This window comes from Corythoichthys intestinalis, chromosome 2 (assembly GCF_030265065.1).
Source record: "Corythoichthys intestinalis isolate RoL2023-P3 chromosome 2, ASM3026506v1, whole genome shotgun sequence".
NCBI classification, from domain to species: Eukaryota; Metazoa; Chordata; class Actinopteri; order Syngnathiformes; family Syngnathidae; genus Corythoichthys; species Corythoichthys intestinalis.
The window spans coordinates 60,359,179-60,381,043 of NC_080396.1; the positions used below are offsets into that span (position 1 = coordinate 60,359,179).

Sequence of the window (21,865 nt, forward strand, 5' to 3'; positions counted from 1 at the left end):
CGGCTGCACGGATTCAAAACATTCCACTTCCAACCATGCATATAGGTGCTTCCAGGAGTTCACGCACAGCACAGAAAATCTTGGAGTCTCAGCTACGTCGTGCTGAATCAACTTTTGGAGATTCAGAGGGTTCCTCTGGTTTGATTTAGCAGTTTTAACTTTGTCAATGCACTGCTTACTTTAACCGCACTTCATGTTGTTCTGTCTAAACCAAAAGTTCGGAGCAGAAATGATCAAAGATGGCGCCTATGTTTCGCTCAGGAAACTTGCCTATTCATGTTGAAATCCAGCAAAAGATCTTGCTGAAATTTCAAGGACTTTTTTTGATGGCCCATCAAATCGTGATAACTCGCTGTAAACAGGTAAAAACTGCAAAAGGAACTTTGTTTTCCTGAATTTATTTATATGAATAATTTTAGAGGTACTGGAGTGCTAATGTTATTATTATTAATATTATTTGGAAAGTTTCACAAAGATGGTAGACACTTGTCACATTACTTCTAAAGATAAAGGGTGCAAATCACCAATGTTATGATGATACAATATTGATCCTTTTGACCATGATACGATAATCGGTGATAGTATTACAAATTCTCCTATGATTCAATTCCATTCAAGGGTCTTTGATTCTTCAAGGGTCTTCAGTATTATTTACACATCTAACACAACCAATTCTATTTCACCTTAAAGCATAAAAGAACTAAGTTTTTATGATTTAAAAAAAAATTGCTGAAATATTTCAGACATTTGAATGAACGATTCTTGTGAGAAAAAAGATGACGATATAAATTTAAATTTTGCGTTTTAATCAATTTTTATTTGACTGTGATTCACAAATCGGTATATTGATCCAGATTGATTAATTGTTAAACCCCAACTGAAAATATAATAAGGTATATGTGTATAGGCATATACTGCATTATAAAAGCCTTGGGTCCCAATGAGTGACCACCAGGTTTTTTTTTTTCTTTTTTTGAGAGGCATTGTCCAGCTGGTTAATCATCGTTGAATCCCTGATAGATATACCTTTGTAGTCAAAAGTGCGAACAGTATCACATTTTTAACAGAGAGACAAACAAAATTAGAGGATAGACTGTGAAGTTTTTTCTACTTCTCGCAGGGAATCACAGGCTCCTCCTCTTCCAAACTTCGGTCCCCGGCTGTGGGAACTCCCTGCTAAAGTTTGATTATTAGAGGAAGACAGGGAGGCGTGGGTCTTGGAGCTCTGTATCGAAGAGGCGTGGGTCTGGAGCGCACACAAGAGCTGACGGTGCGTTCGCGACGACTGGTTTGCTCCGATCCAAATCACGGGGATGCAGTTGTAGCTTTTTGTTGTACTGTTGTTTTAGTCCCCGAAACAAAACTCCCCAAAAGAGCGCTAGAAGTGTAACAGTTTAGTCACTGGAAACCAACTGAAGCGGACTTTACAACCCCCATCCTTGAAAATGTGCTCTGGACTAGTTCACGCAAAGACGCCGGGAACTGGCGCTCTCGTCGCCCGCTCGCTTCTGTGTGTCGCCGGCCTCCTGCTCGCTTCACCTCCGGGATGTGGAGCCTTCAACCTGGATGTGGACAACCCGTCGATTTACAGCGGTGACAAAGGCAGCTACTTTGGATACGCTGTTGACTTTTATTTGGCTGATTCCGCCAGGTGAGTTCATCATAGATCACAGCACATAAAAAACCCCCAAAACATTATTTATTTATGTATTTATTTGAGGTCATTAAAGAATTGTGCGTGAATTCTCTATTTAATGTCAACTCGTATGAGGTTATGTAATTACTATATGTATTTTGTTCATTTGATTGGAATAAATTGTGTCTGAACGTTAAATTCTCATATATGATTATGAATATTTGTAATTTTTATCCATCCATCCATCCATCCATCCATCCATCCATCCATCCATCCATCCATCCATCCATCCATCCATCCATCCATCCATCCATCCATCCATCCATCCATCCATCCATCCATCCATCCATCCATCCATCCATCCATCCTCCTCAAAACAATTTGGTAACCCCAACACTTATTCCACTTTGAAATCTTATCGCTCCCTCACTTTCATCAACAGAAAAGCATACAATGTTTTATAGGGCTATTAATTATTTTTGGTAAAAAAAAAAAAAAAAAAAAAAAAAAAAACCTTATCAACCTTACCAAAGACCTGGCGTCCACATATGTGGACATTCCATTTATGCTCATGTAGGCCATATATGTATGTATTTTAAATGATAAATAGAGGTATATGTATTATATATATATATATATATATATATATATATATATATATATATATATATATATATATATATATATATATATATATATATATATATATATATATATATATATATATATATAAAATACAGTCTGTGTATAGATGTGTAAATAAAAAAATGTTAGTAAAATTAAATTAAAATGAAAAAAAAAAAAACCCCAAATACACTGATTACGCCCCCCATAGCACTATAGTTAAATTTTTTCATGGTCTTTCCTCCCCCAAATATTTAATTAATTTAATTTCACCATATTTAACTCATTGCTTGTCATTGACAACCAAAGATATCAAATTCATTTAAACTGGGAAGACTCATGTCACTGAATGCTGATGTTTCAGTGCCGTTGAATGATCACTGTCAACTTTCCCAGTCAAAATGGATTGGAACTCTAGCGCAGCCAGTGACTCAAATGAGTGCTTTTAAAGGGTTGAGTGTGCACACTGTGCAGTGCTCCTTTTTGATGCTTCGCAGCTCAGCTGATTCCTCCTTGGGGATTTTTCCAGGTTTGTGTAGTAGAACGACTCCATGGTCTGAAACCTTTAGTTCAACATTTTTTATTAGGCTTTGTGATGGCAAACAGAAAGGAATTGCTCCACATTTTAGCTGAAGGGTGCTTTTTTGGGTGTGTTGCTATGGTAGTAAAGTTCATTGAGCCTTGGATCTCCTGCAATTGTAATCATCATTATAGCCCCCAAACTGTGTGCTAAGGAATAATCTGACTTCCTGTTTGAAAGTGTCCTACAGCAAAAATTTCTCCCTTCTTGCCCCTTCCTGGTTACCCAGACCTGAGGAGACCTCCTGCTGTCTACCACCATCATTCCACTACTCATCTCCATCCCTGGCTGTCTCTTTAAAAGCACCGCTATCGGTCTGCCTTGGAAGATATGATGATTTAGCACGTGAAGCTTGCTTCACTGCAACGTCTACCCACTCCCTCCACCTCCTTACGACCTCATAGGCTGATGTCATCCGGCAGGGCTTTTTAATTTACCCACCCCTCAGAAACTCCTCCACACACAAAGTCTGTCTGGGCTCCCCATCATCTCTCTTCACCTCATTAAGGATGAGGAGACGTCATCTTATTGATGATTGAACTTTTAATGCAGCGCGGCGCTTCGCCTAAGGGGAAAGACGAAACAAAGAGGCTCACTGGAGATCTTGCTCCAGAGTGTGTGAGCTTATTAGGGTACATTCATATGACAATGAGGTCGTAAAAAATGTAAAGTTTTCTTGTGGGTTTTTTTCTGGTCTGGGGGTTTATTTATGGACGGCAACTGTTTCAAAATTTCCATATGGAGCATACAAAAACCATGATATACCTGCAAGGCTAGTAAACTCTACTCAGCGCTGCTAACTGCTTAGCCAAAATCAGCTTTTCAGCTCTCTAACTTCTTTACATATACACATCCTATAAAGTTAAGCAAAATGCATTTACAAATTAAAGTCCCTCAAAAGGAATGAGGAAAATAGGAATGAACAGAAAAATTAACTTTTTTGAATGTGAAATGAAAACTTAACAGTCACAGCTTTAAGTTTTGAAATGTGTAAAGAGATACAGTATATTTTGATGCAATAGTCACATATTGAGAGCGATTCTGCTTATTCACTTTGTGGGTTTTTGTCGCTCTATAGGCTATTTCACACTAGTGGCAGCACAGTGTGAAAAGTGTCCCACATCAAATCGCAACAGTCCTTCCTGAACTTGAACCTCTTAATTTAATAAAAGTGCTTGTTGCTGCACAGTAGATATTCCCATTTGACTGAGAGATTAAATACACTAAGCATATTTTAATCAGCACAAATACAATAACAGCATAGACCCCTATTGTTGTTTTTGTCGTGATTTGCCAAAACTCCACATTTGTTTTTACAGACAACCATTTTTACTATACTACTTTACTACTATAAATAATGTTTTCATATGACATGACAAGCAATGTTGCCAGAGCACGTGGGTTGCTGCACAATTGAGCTATTTACAAAGACTCGGGGCGGGCGAGAAATACATTGGTAAAATTCGGGCTGCTTTTGATAAAATTAGGTAGTTTCAGAATTAACCGTTTTGATTGGTTTTAACAGTTAAATTTGTATGTCTACGTCTCCAAGTTCAGCTACGTTAATTGCTTACAGCAGCCTCACAACGCATTAGCTGTGAACTGCATGTAATTTCTGATTTATAGGTACACAGTCAAATTCAACAAAATAATTCTAAAAATGAAATACAATTAGGGCTGTCAAACGATTAAAAATTTTAATCGAGTTAATTACAGCTTTAAAATTAATTAATCGTAATTAATCGCAATTCAAACCATCTATAAAATATGCCATATTTTTCTGTAAATTATTGTTGGATTGGAAAGATAAGACAAGATGGATATATACATTCAACATACGGTACATAAGGACTATATTTGTTTATTATAACAATAAATCAACAAGATGGCATTAACATTATTAACATTCTGTTAAAGTGATCCATGTATAGAAAGACTTGTAGTTCTTAAAAGATGAATATTACTACAAGTTATAGAAATGTTATATTAAAACACCTCTTAACGTTTTCGTTTTAATAAAATTTGTAAAATTTTCAATCAAAAAATAAACTAGTAGGCCTATTCTGTCCTCAATGTGTGTGAGTACACAAATTGACAGATAGCAAACATAAGTTCCAAAAAGAAATCAGACGGTGTGGCAAAGTTGCATGGCTTTACTGAAGTCATCTCTTTTTGACAGGAGCACGTTTCTTGTATTTTTGTAAAACTGAAAATAACAAGGCAATGTGTCTTGCATAAATCACAAAATAACATAAAATGTACACACACGTGTCCATTTGAGCAGTAGCACTAGCCAATTAGCTCACAGGCATCTAACAATGTAACTGCATTTCACCATATATGTGAACAAATTCAAATACACATCATCAATAACTATCTAATCCTCATGAATATAAACAAAGGAGGAATATAACTCACAAGCGATGCATGTATTAGACACAAACAGTGTGATGGGGCTATGAGAACTGCCACTGAATACTGGATGCGGACGTTAGCTGGTCTGAATAGCACTGTCTATTAGTGTGAGTTCGCGTCGACATATAAAAACGTCAGAAAAGCGCGCCGAAACCCAAATAATGAGCTGCACTGAATCGCCGGCAGAGAGCGAGATTACGCCACATAACATATGCAAGTCACACCCAAGCGCCAGCAGAGGGCGGAAAAACTCCATAAAACACAATTAACAAGTTGGCCTTTCACTGTACTGACATTTAAATCTGTCTGAGCGGGCCTAGTGCGTTAATTGCGTCAAATATTTTAACGTGATTAATTAAAAAAATTAATTAACGCCCGTTAACGCGATAATTTTGACAGCCCTAAATACAATTAAAATATGTTAGTTGCATTTTATTTATTTATTTATTTTTTTTGGGTGCGTATTCTGGTTTGATACGATTCAGTTCCTTGTGACAGATGGTTTCGCGTCTGCTTTTGACACCAATCTCTAGAAATAGTTTTCCCAGAATGCACTTTGAAATGACTCTAAAACATATTGTCAAATTTATACTTTAATTATTTCTATTGACAAACATGTATTTTTGACACTAAATAATAAATACAAATAGTAAAATATTAATAACTGTTAATTTTTTTAGTTATATTAAAATATAACCAAGTCCCTATGACAATTTTTCTCCTGATTAGTCAACAGACTTTTTTAACAAATCGCCGACTTATCTAAAAAAAAAAAAAATATATATACATTCTTTTTTTTTTTTTTTTGCTAAACTATTTTTTTCTAATTTAACTAATCTAGCAATTAAATTTTTGTTGACACTTATTACTTCACAAAAACATTTTGGAAAACTTATTTCTTTATTAAAGTCCAAATAAACACGTCATTAACAATAATAAATCACAAATAAACAATGAGGTCAAATGCTGATAGCATTTACCAGTGTAAAAGAATGGAATGTAAACAGATTCAGAACACTGACTTTGCCTTTCCAATATGATTCAAAACAATTCTGAAAAAAAATCTAGCATTAACATTATAGTATACAACTTTATATAATAGTATAATAACAAGTATAATAATTATAATTATATAATTATTCATTGCCAATCAGATTTTTCATAAGGGTGTCGTTTTAAAGCTGTTCTTTGTGTAGAATCTGAATTCTGAAGTATGGGAGATTAACTCCAGAAATCGTTATTTATATGTTGAACATGACGTGCTTTTGCTTTGAAATGTTCACCTGAAGTACGTTCGCTAAACTGCTAACCATAGGCTTTACACTCTGCAAAAAGAGTGCAGTTCTCTTTTCGTCATTGCATGTGGTGTCAGTTATAGATTTTTCTTTTTTCTTTTTTTTTTTTGTTTGCAAATGCTGTTAACCAGCGATTTTTCATGTTTGAAGTGTCACCTTTCAACCGCAAGTTTGCGTTCTGGAGAAGACTGTCAATGTTTTATAGCAGGCTAAAGTGGTTAGTACATTGTCTTTATCCCCTATTAGCCTTAATGTAGCAATGCTCAAAGTTGACAGCGTTTAATATAGATGTGCTTCCTTATTTTGTATGCCTGAACTTTAATTCTACGGCATGTTGATGACCAATAAACATCTGTGAAAGGAACTGGAGTCTAATACGCCATCAACACACACTTGTACACGCACGCACAAATGTATGCACGCACGCGGCGATAAAACGCAGCCATGAAAATGACCGCCTTTCTTTTTTTTTTTTTTTTTTTACCGTGCGATAAATGGACATATTGCACATCGTGCCAGGCTAAGCAACTTCACTAAAAAATGTTGTTACTTAGTTTTATGGACTTACAATCTTCCAGCTTGTTGTCTCTTGTCGTCTTCCAAAATTACAACTGGGTGACTGCGCTTGAGTTGTTCATTCACGGTCGATGTGCTGCCGTGGTATGCAAGCTTGGCATTGAAGAGACTGCACAGACAGTGTTCCCTCCTTTGTTTCGTTGAAATAAGTCCATGCTTTGGCCACTATGGTGCTCTTTTTTGGCTTTGTGGCGCTTTCCCGAGCGTCCACCATTCTCAACTTTCCATGCATATATATTTTTAACCCTTCATTAACCGTCGATGGGATCATGTGCTCGTCGACGCATTTACGTCATCGATGACGTCGACTAGTCGGGACAGGTCTACATTGATGTGACAAATAGCAACAACCCTGAGATTGACTGGCAACCAAGCCAAGGTGTAGTCTGCCTTCCCCCGAAGTCAGCTCAATGTCTTCCTGTGCCATTCTTCCTAAAGATTTTCATTGATGACATCACATCCTACAACATTATCCAACTTGTGAAATCGACTTCTCTCACTAATGCTGCAGAGACACATCAAGAAGGGGGAGTCGCAGGAATCCTGGGCCGGGGGTCACGCGAGGGTTACATGCGGGGGAGTCTCTCTCTGTCAGGATGAGTTGGACGGCTCTGGCTCCAACCTTGGCAATAAAAATATGTCTGTGTTTGACAAATTGCCAGATGTGTGTGTTCAAATGTGTTGTTGAGGTTGGAGCCTCCACCATATCCATAAATGGGATGTCCGACCCGTAAACACAAAGGCGTACTTTCTCCCACTCTGACACTGACAATAGGTTTATGTATGTAGTGCTTGTCATGCCCTCTGGCTTCACGTAATAAAATTAAACTTGGAAGGCTGGCAGGCGGCCCACCAAGGAAGAAGGCCTTGGGATAATATCCGCAAAATGGGAAATGGACAAATGTGGGTCCCACATACACTTGCCTATGTAGACAAAAATTTTGGGATATATTATACTTTTAGGAACTGAACATGACATAAATATCAAGTTGCTCACCCTATGCATGTACGTAGTATACAACAGCTTCCAGCTTTCAGTCCTGTGTGGAGAAAGATGTTGGATTTGTTGTAGGAATTTTTGTTCGTTTGCAAGTTCAGAAGCAACTAGAGGGCCTGCTGTCTCTGCTCCAATCTCGGCTGTAGTTCATCCTAATGGTGTTTCATGGGCGTGTCTCCTTGACATTCACTTCATACTGCGTTACGGGGTTTCATTCATGCATTGGAACAGAAAGTGTCTTCCCAAGAAAAGCGAGAAGCAGATTTGTCCTAAATAGATTGATTTGAGAAACAGGGACTCTCGTGTAATCTAGTCCTATTTGTGCATTTTTCCAAAGAGTGTATGCTTACTCATTGTAGAACTACGTAGCTGTATGACTGACTGTTGCGAGAATTTGGGAGTGCATTATACTGACTTGATGGTGGTAGGGGGGCAAGGGTCAGAGGCTGTAAAAATTGAAATAACAGACTTGTCTGGGAGTGTATGAAAATGGATGCTGGTATTGAGTAAGTGCGTTTATTTAACTAAAAACTGTTTATTTACAGATCAGGGAAGTTTTTATCCACTACGTCTTAAAACATATGCCAAACATGCCAAAGGTATTCAAAAAGTGTTTTCAAAAACGACTGGGAACGACAGACAGTTGAGATTTCTTTATAACTTCACTTTATTATACATAGTCCTGGAAAGAAAGATAGACATTTTGCTGTTTTCAGTCATTATTATTGACAACTTTTCCTGTTTACGTTAGCTCTTCATCATGAAAATGCACAACTACCTGTATGTGTCTCACTTCAGGAATCTGACCAGCACATAAAGGTTATCACTTCCACCCGGTCCACCTTTGCAAACAGGTTTACTTAAGCTAATATTGACGTTAGCCCAAGGTCCATTTACCCCACTAAAATGGCAATGTTGTCCTTTTCGAACAAGGGTGAGTGCTCATGTGAACTTGATCGCTATCACTGCTGTACTGTCTATATGAGTGCCCTTCCAAATTAAAACGGTTCTTGTAGTTTGGCTGCATACACACACTCACGCAGACAATGTGCGCTTTGTCTTTACAGCCTTCTATTGGAGAAAACTTTTCAGCGCGACTCTTTCTTAAAAGTCCCTCAGCTGAAAATCTGCTTTAAATGTCAAACTTTGCTACACCCCTGTTCGATACCGCCAAAACATGACTGCTGCCACACTGCCGTGTTTGTTTCACACACAAAGCGCCTGTGTCGTTCCCTGTGGCATGAGCTGGAGAAAGTGGTCTTGTAGACATAATGAGTCTATGTTTGACATGAGTTTGAATGCATGGTGATGCTGTTTGTTTAAAAAAAAAAAGTTTCTAAATGGCCCCCATCCTGCCAACACGTATGAGTTTGAGAATGCCCCCAGGACGTCATGTCTGCTTTGGGAGTTGGCTGTAGGAGAACCAACTCGACTCATGCGGTACATTTAATCTGCTGCTGCCAGGAGCCTGACCCCCACACACCCTCAATGAGTCAGTCATCATTGATGGTAATTTGATATGGTCCTTTCTTTATTTAGCATTAAGTTCTATGTTTGGCCACATTTTACATGGAGATGAGCTTGTGGCTATTACTGTGAATGTTTGTGTGTGTTAGGGGGATGTTTCAACAGCTGCTTCCCCCGCCCCCACCTTCTTTAATACAACAGCCTCTCTATACTGAGGTGAGAGGACTGGGACCCCCTGATGTGGCCATTGTGGAGAGGTGTGAACCACCAGCACTGCAGGAGGATTTTAGGAGCCTGTGAAAGAATTGGTGCTGGGGGGTATTTTACAGGGATGGGGGCTGGCGGGCACAGCAGTTTGCTATGCATGCATAGGCTACCTCACAAATCACTGTAATGTTTTTCCACTTGTCGCTTATTAACACTGTCGCAGCTTTTCACAAAACAGCTGCCAGGTTTAATGGACAACCGCTGCAAGGTCACCCTCGGGTTTAGTGAAATAGCTACGCTACAAAAAGATTGTATGACCGTGGCTTGACTGAGACTAACGTTTCTATTCTGAAAGAGAGTCAAAATGATCCTGCCGTACCTTAAATTCATCCACTACTCTGTATGTGCTCGCAAAGGATTATTTTCTGTTTATTGACAGAATTAGAGTGCTATGTCCACTTTCCGATATCTTGGTACTACTAGCATTTCTGCAGTTGACCATATCCGTCCAAAAATAGACAATCAACACTGTTATCATTAGAGGCGTGCGAAATTTCCGATTCTTAGATTATTCGCGATTCGGCCGTGGAAGATTCGAGAACGATTCACAAACATCCAAATTCCGATTATTGAGTTATACCAGGTAAAGCAGAACTAAAACACAGTCAGCACGGTCTTCAGGACGCAATGAGGAATGGACCGAGAGCAAATATCATGTTCAACTCATGCCGATAGATAAAAAAAAACAAAAATACCTGACTGCGGCCGACAGCTGGTTCAAACAACGCCCAGTTGCTAGTTGCTACAAACATACGGTCACATACGGCTATAGTAGATATCACATATATGCAGAACTAGATGCGAAATGACAGACGACTGCGGTGTGAGAACATATACAGTAAAAAGAACTAGGCTTGCCATTTAGTAGTTGCCGCGTTGTTAACAGCCGCCATCTTAAAGCAGTAGACTTCTCTAGAAGGCTCTGTTGTAGCGAACCTAACTAACTTTTTATCGGAAATACTCCTAAATCAGCAAATCTTGACTTGAATCTATCTTTAAATAATGAAACAGTTTTAAAACTTTGACATGTTGTAAGTAGACAAAAGGGAAATTATGGAATAACGGGAGCAATTTTATCAACTTTAACGTTTGATTCACATCATTATATTAATTGAATGTAGTTTAAAGCTGCTGATACAGAATGGGGACTTGAGTATTTTATTTAATGTTTTTAACTGTTAACTTGATACATAAATATTAGTTTGGTTTAGCTTAATAGGATTTTAAAACTATTTTCGAACTAATGTAAAAAACATTAAAAGGGGGGATTCGGGTGACATCAATAATCGATTTATAATCGAATCGGAGCCTCTGAATCGTAATCGTAATGGAATCGTTAGGTAACCAAAGATTCCCACCTCTAGTTATAATTTTGCTAGCAGTCTTACTCTGTTTTGATTCATTTGGCACATTGCTGTTTGGGGATGTAGATCACCAATCTTGAGACGATAAAATAAGATATTGATTATTCAGACCAGGGATCCCCAATCACCGGGCCAGGGCTGGTACCGGTCTGTGGCGCATTTGCTACTGGGCCGCAGAGAAATAATAAATCACTTGTTAACAACTGCAATCTGGCCTGTACCTCTTGACACATACATACTGTATGCCTGTTTACTCAGTTGACTAATTCAGGTATTTGTGTACGTCGCCATTGAGTGGTTGGCCGCCACAAGTGGGGTGTTTGCACGCTTATAGCAGCCCAGCATCAGTCAATGTAAACAGTAATGTTAGCTGCTGTTGGCTGTGTGCTGCAGGCGGCGACGTCTTTTGAGTGCTTTTTTATGGGGAAAAGGCTACCAGCTGAGCCAGAAGGGGAGCCTACGACCAAGTCCATTTTGATTAATGTGTGGCCAAAAGCTAGCAAATGAGGCAATAAAAGCAAATGCACTGAGAGCAGTATACCTTTTGGCAAACGGTATTGCTAAAGCCAAGAAACCTTTCACAATTGGTGAACGACTTACTATGCCTGCGACCGAGGACACTTGCCGTCAAGTTTAAAATGTTAAAAAAGCTGTTAAAAAATTGATTCACCGCATGGTGTACTTATGCACACATGTTCATTTTTAGCCCCGTCGTGTTATTTTATATTTACTGTAATTTTCTGCGACACATTGCCGGTTCGTGAAAAAAGGCCTGCTTTACACTGGTCTGTGGTGCAAAAAAGGTTGGGGACCACTGGCTTGGGCAATGACACAATGGTTGCTGATACTACAAAGTCTGCCACTAATTGATTGCTGTTTTGCATTTTAATCAATTTTGATTTGGTTGTGCATAACCAATCAATATACTATCGTGTACCCTACACCCATAATATTGTCGTTTATTTCTAATGACATGTATAGTTTCTGTCCTGTCACAAAATGTTAGTACAATGAAGCCCCAATAGTCATAGGAAATGAGGACTGAGCCCAATCACAAATCTCCTTCAAGCCTTCCTTCAGATATCTGCAAAGTATAGTGAATTTTTAACACTCTTTAGATAGAAACAAAAATACAGAGAGTTGATCCTGCTTAAGTTCGCGGGGCAGCCTGCGTTAGTGGGAATCTTCTCTGCTTTGCAGGCCACTTGTCTGATGTAGCAGTTGTTTTTGCCATTTGGTTGATCAGACAACTCTTTTGGTGATCACGGCCAAAGAGATGCTACAATATTTCTTAGACAGTATTTTGCCATGAATTGTTTTGGGATACCTTACAATTCACGCAGGTTATTTTGCCAGTGCTGAATATTGAATATGCAGTGCGTGGTGTTGCATAGTTGCTGTGAACCTTTCCAGACCACAGAACATGGACAAAATAGTTTTGCGTGGATAGTAGTATCAGATCTCTCCATCATTGACTAGGCTGTTTATCTAATCAAGATGTCAAGAGTTTGCCTCAGATCTTTGGTGATGTCCAGAATTGTAAAAGATTTCCGACCCGTCATTTATCAGCGAGTTGCAGGTCAATATATGACAGAAGTGAAATGTGGTTTACCCGCAGCACAGTGGACTCTCTGTAGTCTGCACACGCCATCCAAAAGCCACTGCTACTCTCATCAGCCACAATGCGTGTGTGTGCATGTGTCCCCATGTGGCTGCGTAAGCACTCGGGCAGCTTCTGTCCTGCCTCTACCCCAACAGGACCGAAGGCATTCATTGGACTGCACACACTGAAGCTCGCGTGTCCGCTTGGCTGCAATCTGACCTTGTGCATGTGGTGAACAAAGTTGAAGGTCCCCATTTATTGTCAACTATACACCTCTACTTTTCCACTCCTTTTATTACTGGAACAGCTTCAGTAGAAGCGCTAAGTTAAAACAAAATATGCTTATGACTGCTGGTTGATAGGTGATGTAGGTTCAGGTTTACCAAGAATACAAATAGGATTTTATTAAATTTACAGTACAAACAATGCTTTAAGTAGCATTTTACATTTTTTAATTTAATTATGGATGCAAACATATGTTGTGCTGTGCTTCAAGCATTAATTTACTATCATTTAGGTTAACCACAACCACCAACAAAACGATTCCTTGACTATGTGATGGAAAATTTTCATTGACATCTGGTGGCACTGCTAAGAACTTTCTTGCATGAGACGACGTAAAAATGTGCTCCCTCGTCTGTATAGGCCTCTCCAGTGTTTAAGCATGTGTTGATGGATAACAGAAAGCATTCTTTTTAAGAAAGCCCACTTGACTGATTGGGCCTGGAACTTACACTAATGCACTTTCTTCTTCTCTTAAAGTGAAGGACAGGGTTACACCAGCATCCCAACCGGGTGGAAGACGATTATATTTTTGTGGAAGTGAGGCAGTGTTCAGTTCACCACAGTTTCGTAAGAATAAATCCTTGTGTTGTGTGTGTGTCTTTCTGGGGTGGGGTGGTTAATTTCGATTGGGTTGATTTAAGAATGAAAGACGACACAGACAAGTTGTGTTTTTTGTCCTTTGACCATTCTGAAAGTGAGTAATCGTTGTCCATCAACTCACTGAATCTTTTTATGGTACCTCTACTCCAGGTGCCAATAAGTGGAAAACTAATGTCTGTTGTTGATTGCAAACAAATACGTAAGACTTACTGATTCAGCATCACAAGTGTTTTTTTTTTTTTAAATGGAAGTTAGACGTTCCATTAGATTTCAAATTCACATTCGGCTCCAGTTTTCAGTCCAGAGAGCATTTTTTGTAGGGTTTCCCAAGAAAACTATTTTAACTCCCTGACCAAATTTACTGTCATGAACCACATAAAACTGATTGCTACTCTTCTTTTTGTTTTGTTTTAGTAGCAATGTTTTATTGCCAACAAATTGTTACTACTGTCCTTCCATGCACAACCCAGCCTAATCTGAAAGCTTTTTGGCCCAGTATGCACAAGACTTGTCTTCACAAACCACAGTTAAAATTTTTTGTTATTACCTTGATGGTTGCCATGGAGAATCAACTCTTGAACAATGCTAAAATACAGGCAATCTTTCTCGGCCTAGACCTACCTCACCCACTTCTCAGCAGTCAAACGGCCCGGGGTTGGGTCGTTGGCCCCCAGTGGGAGACGCATATTTGCATAGCTCGGGAATTGGGGCGACGCCCCTCACTTGCACAAAAGGAATTTGTGATGCAGACAAAGCTGCATTAAATGCTAATCATAACAAAGCTCTTCTTGTTGAAAACAACAGATAATTGCAGGAAGGGGGGTGAGAACACCTTGAACACATAACTGATCCCCAGAAGATAACAAACCATTAAATGCTAAATTCTCATTTACTGTAAAGTACTTTTAGATGACTATCATGTTGTGATAAATAGCGGCCTGGACCCCTGTGTGAAATTCCCCGTTGGTGTCCGGCTGGCTAATTAAAGCTCTTTCCGGTGTACTTCCAAAAAACTGCAGGAGTGCCAAGAATCACATAAATACTTTGTATTCTCTCCACTTACTGCTTTTATTTCAAATACTCATACAGTATGATGTCAAAATTAGGTACTTGAGTTCTGTAGAACTTTTTGGAGGGTTGGAATATGAGCCTGTAATGAACCTACTCAACCATTCATCTTTTCTTAATTTCTAGTGAAACCTGTTTGCTGACCTTCATTGAAAGGAGCACTACACCCTGGAGGACCATTTGCACTTGTGTTAGGGCTACAGCTATCCGATATTTTAGTATTCAAATTCAAATTCACTTTATTTGTCCCCGAGGGTCAATTAAAAAGGCATAATCAGCAGCAGTAGTAATCGAGTATTCAACTTAAAATTCTTGATTAATCGAGTAATCGGATAAAGGTTAGGTTAAGAGCAATTACAAATATACATGAGAAAACAAGACATTCCACTTAATATTGAACCATTTTCAGACAATCAATGTCTTTATTTTTCAATGTAAATTGTTGAAAACAGCCAACAATTGCATCTCAGATGTGACTAGAAAAAAAAAAAACAACAACCACAAATTCACGGCCTTCACTCAAAAAACTTCTAGATCTTATAAAAAAAAAATCTTATTTCTTACCTAAAAATGCCGTTATGCTTAAACACATCACTTAAAGGTTAAGTGTTTTTCCCACTTGTTTCAATTGCATTTCCATTTGTGTCAAGCTATCTTTAAGTTCTAGTTAAGTTTTAAATTAGTATAAACTGTAAGTTCTGATAGGATTTTAAGTTTTTGCAGTGTTCAAAATAAATATATGATACCTGAGGTAATGGAGCACATTAGGCACCAGTGCTACTTAGTGTTTTATCCAGCAATGACTACTGAGCTAAAATTGACAGTTAGCTTTATTATGTTTTTTTTGACACCCTTTTCACTCTACACCGCTGTGTTTTTACAGTTTAAATAAAGCCTGTATGTAAAACACATTAGCCACGCGTCGACAGTAGTCATAATTAATAGAAACCTAGCCCTCCACAGGGCTAACTTTAGGTTTGCAAGGTACAGTAATGTTAATCTTATTCATTAGTGCTGAGAAGTCTACTGCTTGAAAATGGCGTCTGTTTACTAACGCTGGCGCGTTTGTCATTTCGGATCTAGTTCTATATGCAAGGGCTAACGCGGCCAAGTCTATCATTTCGCATCTAGTTCCATATACATGTGATATCTATGACACGCATCAGACGCTACCTGCTACGGCTACCTGCTACCACCGTAGCATCATGCGGACGTAGTTTGTAGCAACGTTGGCCTAGTTTGTAGCGGCTGTCGGCTGCAATCAGTTTTTTTTTCTGCTCTCAGGTATTATTGCTTCTTTCTCTACAGACGTGACATCAGCGCGTCGACATGCATTAAAAGCATAGTCCGGGCAAAACGTGTTGCTTAGAGCTGGCAAAATAAAACGATTCCTCGAGGCAAATAAAATTACTCGGATCAATTTTTAAACTCAAGTTTCTCGAGTTACTCAAGTATTCGTTTCAGCTCTAACTCAGATACATGACATCACTGAATGGAAACTGAACCCATTATGCTCATCAAATTTGTGATTTTTGGCATAACAGGTGGTGTCTTTTTTTGTAAATAAGAAGTGGACAAACCCTTGGTGACATCACCCTCATGAACATTTTTGTGCCTGAACATACAGTGGGGCAAATAGGTATTTAGTCAACCACTAATTGTGTTCGTTCTCCCTCTTGAAAATATTAGAGAGGCCTGTAATTGTCAACATGGGTTAACACCAACCATGAGAGACAGAATGTGGAAAAAAAAACAAACAGAAAATCACATTTTTTGATTTTTAAAGAATTTATTTGCAAATCATGGTGGAAAATAAGTATTTTGTCAATACCAAAAGTTCATCTCAATACTATGTATGTACCCTTTGTTGGCAATAACTGAGGCCAAACTTATTCTTTCTCCTCCAAACACGAAAACCTGTGTTTTTTACCAAAAAGTTCTATTTTGGTTTCATCTGACCACAACATATTCTCCCAGTCCTCTTCTGGATCATCCAAATGCTCTCTAATGAACCGCAGACGGGCTTGGACGTGTACTGGCTTCAGCAGGGGGACACGTTTGGCAGTGCAGGATTTAAGTCCCTGGCGGCTCATTGTGTTACTGATAGTAGCCTTTGTTACTGTGGTCCCGGCTCTCTGTAGGTCATTCACTAGGTCCCCCCATGTGGTTCTGGGATTTTTGCTCACCGTTTTTGTTGTCATTTCGACGCCACGGGGTGAGATCTTGCGTGGAGCCCCAGACTGAGGGAGATTATCAGTGGTCTTGTATGTCTTCCATATTCTAATAATTGCTCCCACAGTTGATTTCTTTTCACCAAGCGTTTTACCTATTGCAGATTCAGTCTTCCCATCCTGGTGCAGGTCTACAATTTTGTCTCTGGTGTGCTTCAACAGCTCTTTGGTCTTGGCCATAATGGATTTCGGAATGTGACTGACTGAAGTTGTGGACAGGTGTCTTTTATACCGATAATGAGTTAAAACAGGTGCCATTAATACAGGTAACGAATGGAGCCTCGTTAGACCTCGTTAGAAGAAGTTAGACCTCTTTGACAGCCAGAAATCTTGTTTGTTTGTAGGTGACCAAATACTTATTTTCCACTCTAATTTGGAAATAAATTCTTTAAAAATCAAACAGTGTGATTTTCTGTTTTTTATCCACATTCTGTCTTTCATGGTTGAGGTTTACCCATGTTGACAATTAAAGGCCTCTCTAATCTTTTCAAGTAGGAGAACTTGCACAATTTGTGGTTGACTAAAAACTTATTTGCCCCACTGTATATGTCACATTTCCGGAAAGCACAATTTGTTCCACGCGTGCCTTTAGAAAATTTGCCTTTTTACTGCATTGTACAAGTAATAGTGCATCCAGCTTGATGTATGTTGGTATTCTGATGTACAACAAATGTTTTGAGTAAAAATAATGGATGGGTCTAGATGAAAAAGCAATCAGAACTATTATTCCTAATTCACACCACCTGCAGTTACGACAGGATTAGCTGCGTTCACGACGTTGTAGGTATTCTCAAGCATACTGATCAATCTGACAATTTAAACCTCCTTTCCGATGTGCTGAGTGTACCGTGTTGGCCCGAATATAAGACGGCCCTGATTATAAGACGACCCCCTCTTTTTCAAGACTCAAATTTGAAAAAAGACTTTTTGAACACCAAATTAATTTTTATACAGAAAATAATTACAGTACATCCGAAACAAATGATTATAACAATATATTTGCGAGAAAAAGCATGTTATTTTGTCTCATTCAAATCTTAATATCTGAACATTTAAACATGTAAACTAAAGTGCAATCACATTCGTAAATGATTGGCTTCTGGTTTTTGAAATGTAAATAAACCAATCTATTGTGATAAAACAACAAAATTGCAATAACTGCATTAACCATCAAAGTGAAGTCTAACTGTAACAGTAGTCTTGAAAGAAATCTGAATGAGGAAAAACATTGCAATAAAATAATGCAAACTGGTTAAACTAGTAGCTGAGATCTGTCATGACAGAACATCGCTTCAATGATATCTGGCGCCATCTAGCGTTGTGAATGGGGAGAGTAGCTGGGATCTGTCATAACAGAACATTGCTTCAATGATATCTAGTGTCGTGAATGGGTATAATGTCTAGATCGCGAATATAAAACGACCCCCTCTTTTTCTAGCTTATTTCAATGCAAAAAACACTGTCTTATATTCGGGCCAATACGGTAATCATCGGCTTGACGCAGAAGTCTGTTTTTTCCGGACGGCGTGGCCGAACCGCATGAAGTTGAAACAATACCCCTGTGCTGGAAAGGACGTTTAGAACTGATACAACATAAAACTACCTGTTTCCTTTCAAAATAGAGCACTTTTGTCAATGAGGATCACAGTTATTATCTCGTCTGTAGAGGAAGAAGCAATAATACCTGATTGCAGAAAAATTAAAAAAAAAAAAAAAGATTGCAGCCGACAGCCGCTACAAACTGTGTCAACGTTGCTACAAACTACGCCCGCATGATGCTATGGTGGTAGAAGGTAGCGTCTTATGCATCTCATAGATATCACATGTATATGGAACTAGAGGTGAAATGTTATGTAAAGCCAATTTTTTTTCAATACTTTCCACTTTCATGACCAGATAAAATTTGTATTACTTTTTTCATGAGGTTGTAACTACCACATGCAGAGAAAGACAAACTCACTCATTTGATTATTAATATTTTATTATTTGATTTGTAATAAAACAACAAAAACCAAATGTTGCATTTATTACCCATTGTTTATTCTCAAGTGTCTGAGGGTGGGACGTACATACTCTCGTATATACCACCTTTATGTTTATGTTTAAGTCTCACGTTATTGCGTGATTGCGCCTGAATTCGTGCATTCTTGTGAGAGCCCTCGTATTTTTCTCTGTATGATTGCAACAGACATTCGTAGCCCAAACGTAACCAGTAGAAATTGACCTGCGAAGTTTTTGTAGTTGTCACGCGTCCCATTTTGAAATACTGGTGGTGTAAATTCGGGGGTTTTGTGTGTTCTGAATGCAGTGTTTGTAGTGGGATGACAGTTGATAGGAAAAAAAAAATTGTTTTTAATTTTTATTTATTCATTTTAAATTAATATATTTTCTGTCTTTTAACCCTCTTAGAGTTTTGGTCTTAATTGTAATTATGTATATAAACAATTCACTATTGTTTAAGTGATAAATAAAATTGTGAATAAGTATATATAGGTATATAGGTACAGTATATAGGTAATATAATGAGTAGACAATGGGACTACTGCGGGGGAGGCGTAGCCCCCCAAAGTCATGCATTTGGACATTTGTCCTTTGGTAATTGCCAACAAAAGAGAACCAGAACAGATGTGTGTGATTTGAATTCATAGTGACTGCTTGCGTATTGGCTTTTGATTTCCGAAGACCAGAAAGTCAGCCCTCCGGGAAGTGCCTGTGAATTAGATTATGCACAGGTGCTGGGGTAATCATAAATAATAAGACTGTGTTTCTTTGGCTGGTGGGGTTTCCTCCTGTCTCTTTTTGAAAAGTGTGACTTTAAACTCCATATTATGACAAAGACAGAGGTTCCCCATTGGGGCTGATCAACCTAGATTACAAGGTCACTCTTGCGTGAAGAGGAAGCCTCCGGGGGGCCCAGGATGCTACTTTTGGTCAAAGAATGTAAATTCTGGTGCACGTTTAGAAGATCTGGGGCAGGAAAGGGTGCGCTTTTCCTGTTGTGGAGGTCACTACAAACGATCTGTGCTCTCATGCCTGCTTTAAGCACTTTAATGTTGCTGATGCATGTCAGGCCAAGTGGGTCCACGTTGAGGTAATGGCTCTGGAAAGGGGACATTATCCAGGGATTTGCTTCCTACATTTACAGTATATGCGTTTAAAAAAATTTTTTTTTAGGGACTTTGATCTTTACTCACTCACGTGATGTGTTTAATGACAAGATTTGATGGTGCTATCCAATGTCATCTACTGCCCCATTCCTTTCAGAACACATGCTCCTAATTACATTGCAAAACGCACAAAAATCTAGGTGAATGTCTCTGTGTATTTGTGCCTTTTTGCCCTTCATTCATGCAACTGTGCTGATGTCACAGCTGTGGAAACAAGAGCATGACTCCACTTAACCCATCTGTGTCTTTTTTTCTGTCCACTATTCCCCAATGGGTGCGATGGTTTCTCCTTGTGAGTCTGATTTCACGCAAACCACTGTGTGAGTCGCAGTGTCTCACATTTGTTGCTTATGAAATCGTTTCATTTCTCTCGTTAAAAAAAGCAAAAACAAGGAAAACTGTGTTTGATAATCCATTGGTAGTAGAACATTCATTTTACAAATCGCAATAAGCATGGTGTGACCTTAAAAGACACTAAGTCCCTCTAGTGGCCTTAAATTAGTGTTGTATCGGTCGCGAACGATTCGTTCTTTTTGAACGAATTGTTTTGGTGAACGAGACCGAACTAATCATCATCTGCACTGATTCGTTCTATGAAGGTGGTGCTTGTTCGCTGCGTGGGAGGGCGTTGAGCAAGCGGCAGCGTCTTCTGACATCGCACACGACCAATCAGACGCCAGCCTCATCGCGGGCAGGGGAGGGACCGGAAACAGAATCAGGGCGTTTGTCACTCACGTCCACGTGTGGCCAATAAGCAGCCAGCGTGCAGGCAGGGGGGCAAGACTGAGTTTTGTCACTTCCCGTTCAGTGACTCGGTCCTCCGGTTCCTGACCTAGCTTGCTGCTAACTTGATTTTCCAGTAATGACTATGCGGTGAATGAATCAGAAAATGAAAGGAAATGACTTTGTCACATATTTGTTAACGTGGAGCCTATCAAATGCTGCTCAAACAGACAAAAACACCACACAAATCTAGCGAGCATTGTTGAGAGTAGTACTTTTCTCAACAAACTCGTGACTGCCTATGACGACATACTATCAAATTTACAGTAATTTAAAACACGGGTAGCTACGAGGCAAGCAAAAGCTGAGCTGCGGTCGCGTGACGGCAGTGAAGCGAGCAGAGAACTGTCACTATATGGAGGCTTCATGGCAGCGATATTTACCTCATATGTGCACAGAAAAAAATATTTAGTATGATCACCATAATACTGATTTGCAATGAAACTGTATATACATGTCAATTTTTTCCCGAGTGTTTTATTATTATTTTTTTTTTCGTGTCAGCGTGTCGGGTGTTGGTTGGTTTGACAAATTATGTCAATCCGTCCATCATGTGCTACTCAAGCGCCCAAAACAACGCACGCAGACACGGGAGATGTCGCAATATGTCTACATTTTTCTTAACAGACTAATGAGAGTAGAAAGGCGACATCGTAAAGAGCTAACAATTATTTCTCGTCAGCATTTGACGATCTGAAATGCGGGGACGACAGGGGAGCTGACCGGATTATTTTATTTATTAATACCAGTGCAAAAAAACAATATGATCACCATAATACTGATTTGCAATGAAACTGTATATACATGTAATTTTTTTCCGAGTGTTTTTTTTTTTTTTCCTTCGTGTCAGGTGTTGGTTGGTTTGACAAATTATGTCAATCCGTCCATCATGTTCTACTCAAGCGCC

At 38.9% G+C, this 21,865-nt stretch overlaps 1 protein-coding gene across 1 annotated transcript in view; it reads left to right on the forward strand.

The window, feature by feature from the left end:
* Nucleotides 1-1,194: 1,194 nt before the first annotated feature.
* Nucleotides 1,195-21,865, forward strand: part of itga5 (integrin, alpha 5 (fibronectin receptor, alpha polypeptide)) — an 82,041-nt gene continuing 61,370 nt past the window's right edge. Inside the window, exon 1 of the mRNA XM_057830379.1 lies at nt 1,195-1,651. Coding sequence (XP_057686362.1) covers nt 1,446-1,651 — 206 coding nt within the window. The 5' untranslated portion in view covers nt 1,195-1,445. The remainder of the gene's footprint in view (nt 1,652-21,865) is intronic.